This window comes from Onychostruthus taczanowskii, unplaced genomic scaffold, assembly GCF_017590055.1.
Source record: "Onychostruthus taczanowskii isolate IOZ18803 unplaced genomic scaffold, ASM1759005v1 scaffold752, whole genome shotgun sequence".
Lineage (NCBI taxonomy): Eukaryota > Metazoa > Chordata > Aves > Passeriformes > Passeridae > Onychostruthus > Onychostruthus taczanowskii.
Genome location: NW_024505362.1, coordinates 1 through 4,362, shown reverse-complemented (window position 1 = coordinate 4,362; position 4,362 = coordinate 1). Strand labels below are relative to the sequence as shown.

Below are 4,362 nucleotides of genomic sequence, written 5' to 3'. Positions count from 1 at the left end.
CCTTCACACAGGTCCTAGGTGTGCTCTGTCTCTGTAAGGCTGTGATGTGAGGGAGTGACCTCAAATCTCCTGATGGATGCATCCGCAGATGGCAATTACAAGGTGTTTGTAATTCTTCAGATGCAGGAATTTTGGAGAAGAATGGCAGAAAACCAGGAAGTACTTCCCTTGGGAAGTATTTTTAGGGAGTGTCTGAAGGTGGAAATTTGACAATTCAATAAAAGAATAAAAACTGCTACCAGGGAGAACCTTTGGTGTCATGAAATGCAGAGGACTTCTCCCACAAGGCCCAGATGAAAAGGTAAGTCCTGGGGAGGAAATGGTGTAGTGGATGCTGACCAGAAGACTGATGAACATCAAGGATGAAGTGCTCCATAATCCAGTTAATCTGGGAAGACACAGGCCTCTGCTGTGCTGTGTTCTGCTCCACAAATACACTGGTGGAGGGTTAGATTAATCTAATTTGAATCAAGGAACCGGCAGGTAGGTCCCTCTTCCCACTGGTGAGAAAGCCACCTGCAAACAAGAAGTCTGCATACAAAATTCTTTTACTGGAAGTCTAAAAATTGTTAATAAAACTGGTTTACTCTGTCCTGTAGTGTCTTGACTGAGTGGAACAGGGGCACATCTCCTTTCCTGGGACCAGGATCTGCTTGGTATCCTGTGTGTGGCTGAACTCCTGTGTGAAGTTACTTTTGCTAAATGTTCTTCACATCTAAAGGGATGTGAGATTACCTGTGCAAATCTCTTCCACTAATGTGTGTTATAAAAGAGAATTGGTGTGTGTCTCTTACTGAGATCACGAGGGACCATCACCTTCTCTTGTTAAACTTCTGGGGTTTCAGTAATTCCAGTTTGAGGCTTCAAGTGTCTGAGGCTGTTCATAAACATATGGTTTATTATGGCTTTTATCCTATGAGAGGGGGAGGCAGTGTCCTGTCTTGAAAGGCCTGAGCACACTGCTGAGTTCTCCCAAGAAGCTCACTGGAGGTGCCCTTTAAGAAGGATTAAGACCTTAGTCCAGCCCTCCTTACCAGAATAAATGTTTTTTTTTTTTTTTTTTTTTCTGGTTTTGTTGGTCATCAACACAGATGAGCTAATCAGATGAGCTAAGTAGCCTGGGCTGCCATGGTCATTCACTGGTCAAGTTCATAGTCCTGAGGGATATGGATCAGGCAAAGAGTAAAGTCAGGACCATGAATTTTAGGATAGCAAACATCCAGCTCTTAAAGGATTTAGTCAATGGGGCCCCTCAGAGGAAAGTGCCCTGAAGGACAAGGGAAAAGAACAGACCTGGCAGATCTTTAGGGACGCTTTCCATAAAGTGTATGACCTCTTGAACCCATCTGTAGGAAAACAGGAAAAGAAGGGAACAGACCAGCATGGTTGAGGGAAGACTTGCTGATCAAACTCAGGGGCAAGAAAGACATGAGCAGCAGTGGGATCAGGGACAGGTGTCCTGGGAATAGTTTAGGGATGCTGGCTGGGAGAGGGTCAGGTCAGCCAAGGCATGGATGGAGCTGAACTCTACAAGGAATGCAAAGAATAGCAAGAAGGACTTCTACAGGTAAGTCAGACTGAAGAAAAAGGTAAAAAAATCCCTGTATGTCTCCTGATGAACACAACTGACAATATGATAAAAACAGACCACGAGAAGGCTGAGATACTCAGCCATATCTTTGTCTCAGTCATCACTGACAAGGTCTCTTCCTACACCTGTCAAGTGGATGGAGCTCAAGGCAGGGACTGGGGGGAAAAAGTCCCTCCCACTGTAAGAGATGACCAGGTTCGAGACCACCTGAGGAACTTGAACATAGAAAAGTCTGCTGCTGGCTTGTGCTAGCACATGGGCTTGGAAATCTGAGGTTGCTAATGGCATTCGAATATTAAGATATATTGGCAGAAAAGGTGAGGAGACTAAAAAGGTCATCCAGCCATGACTGCTGAAAAAGCTGGGCCATTAGTCGGGGGAAATTGTGGTTGTAAACTAATGGGCTATGACTAGTAATACCTCTGCTTGTGAAGAGAACTTTATATCAATATTGTATCACCATTACAAAAACATTTTCCTGTGCGGTAGAAAGAACACTAGGACGCCTCTGCCTTCTTACCGGTCTTGATCAGCTTCTCAAACAAGAGATGGGCTGGAGAAGAGCAGAGGCAGGAGGTCCCCTCTGGACGCGGCCCGATGTCCCCGTGGCGCTGTGCTGTCCCCGCGAGCTGCCGTGGGAAGGCAGGACCGCAGCGCTCGGTGCCTGCAGTGCCGGGCGGAGGCTGCGGGCGCCGCTGTTGACCGAGAGGAGCGGGAGGAAGCTCGGAGCGCTGCAGCCCCGCCCGCTGCGGACCGGGTCCCTTGTGCGCTCCCTCTTTGACTCGGCAGGCGCCGGATTGGGAGCGTCCCTGCGGTGCGGATCGGCGCTGCAGCGAGGCGGAGGGGCCAGCGGCAGCGGGCGGGAGCGGTGAGCCGGAGAAGAAATTAGAGGAGAAGCGGGGGCCGGAGCGGGTTGCAGATCAGAGGTCGGCAGGGCGAACTGCTCTCTGTGTTGCGGTGCCGCGGCGGAGATGTGCGCGGCGGGGAGGCGCCGGGGCCGGCGGCAGCGAGCTCTGCTCTGCGCCGTCCTGCTGGCGGCGTGGCAGGGGGCGTGGGGGCAGCTGCGCTACTCGGTGCCCGGGGAGATGCCCAAGGGCTCCTTCGTGGGCGACGTGGCCAAGGACCTGGGGCTGCAGCTGTCGGCACTCAAAGATCGAGACGCCCACGTTTTTGACGCAGGTAGGACACGGTATTTTTTTTTAGACTTGCAGAACGGCCACTTATCTATGATGGAGCAGGTGGACAGAGAGGAGATATGCGCAGCTGTTGCTAAATGTGTTCTAAACTTTGAAATTCTTGTAAAGCGTCCAATGAACATTTACAAAGGGGAGGTAGAAATACTGGATATTAATGATAATCCTCCCAGTTTCCCAGAAAGAAGAAATGTCTTAGAAATCAGCGAGAATACTGCACCAGGTGCACGCTTCCCATTAGAGAGAGCTCATGATCCCGACATAGGACTGAACTCTTTACAGAATTACGAATGTAGCGAGAGCAGCTATTTCACCTTGGACATGAAAACTGGAGGTGATGGTGTAAAATATCCGGAATTATTATTGGTGAAATCTTTGGATCGGGAACAGCAGGCTGATCATAATTTGATCCTGACAGCCACAGACAACGGGAATCCGGTGAAATCAGGATCGACAACAGTCCAAATCATTGTGTTAGATGGAAATGACAATGCACCAGAATTTACTCAGTCTGTATATAAGGTGACTTTGAGAGAAGACGTGGCTGTAGGAAGTCACGTGTTACAGGTGACAGCGACGGACAGAGACGAAGGGCCAAATGCAGAGGTAAAATACTCGTTCTTTCAGATCCCAGAGAAGTTCGACAAGACTTTTAAGATGGATCCGGAAAGTGGAGAAATTGTCATAACAGAGAACTTGAATTTCGAAGAACACGAGTTTTATGAATTGGTTGTGCAAGCTCGGGATGCGGGAGGACTCTCTTCCCACAGCAAGGTACTTATCAAGGTCGTTGATGTAAACAACTACGTTCCCGAGATTGTCATTATGTCCGTGTTCACTCCGGTTCCGGAAAATACACCGCTGGGAACAGTAATAGCAATTTTCAGCGTCCAAGACAGGGATTCTGGAGCGAACGGAGAGGTGCAGTGCAGCATCAGCGACATCCACGCGTTCCGCCTAGAGAAGTCATTCGATAATTACTACCGTGTGGTGACTGCAGAACTGCTGGACCGGGAGCAGGTGCCGGAGTACAACGTGACGGTGCGGGCGGCCGACGGCGGGTCGCCGGCGCTGCAGAGCAGCGCGGTGCTGGCGCTGCGGGTGCTGGACGTGAACGACAACGCGCCGGTGTTCGCGGAGGAGCGCTACAGCGCGCGGCTGGCGGAGAACAACGCGGCGGGCGCGCTGGTGCTGACGGTGCGCGCCACGGACGCGGACTGGGGGCAGAACGCGCGCGTGCGCTACCGGCTGGCGGAGGGGCGGGTGCGGGGCGCGCCGCTGTCGTCGTACGTGTCGGTGCAGGCGGAGACGGGCGCGCTGTACGCGCTGCGCTCCTTCGACTACGAGCAGCTGCGCGAGCTGCAGCTGTGGGTGCGGGCGGAGGACGGCGGCGCGCCGGCGCTGAGCAGCAACGTGTCGGTGCGGCTGCTGATCGTGGACGAGAACGACAACGCGCCGCAGGTGCTGTACCCGCCGCCGGGCGCGGCGGCGGGCTCGGGCGCGGCGTGGTCGGGCGTGGAGCTGGCGCCGCGCCGGTCGGAGGCCGGCGCGCTGGTGGCCAAGGTGGTGGCGGTGGAC

General features: G+C 52.7%; 1 protein-coding gene across 1 annotated transcript; it reads left to right on the top strand.

The window, feature by feature from the left end:
• Positions 1-2,562: 2,562 nt before the first annotated feature.
• LOC121345911 (protocadherin gamma-A10-like) lies at positions 2,563-4,356 on the top strand (the record flags this gene model as incomplete). The annotated part of the gene is made up of 1 exon (XM_041423214.1): positions 2,563-4,356. A coding segment is annotated over exon 1 (1,794 nt), but the record flags the coding sequence as incomplete, so codon positions are not given.
• Positions 4,357-4,362: the final 6 nt, after the last annotated feature.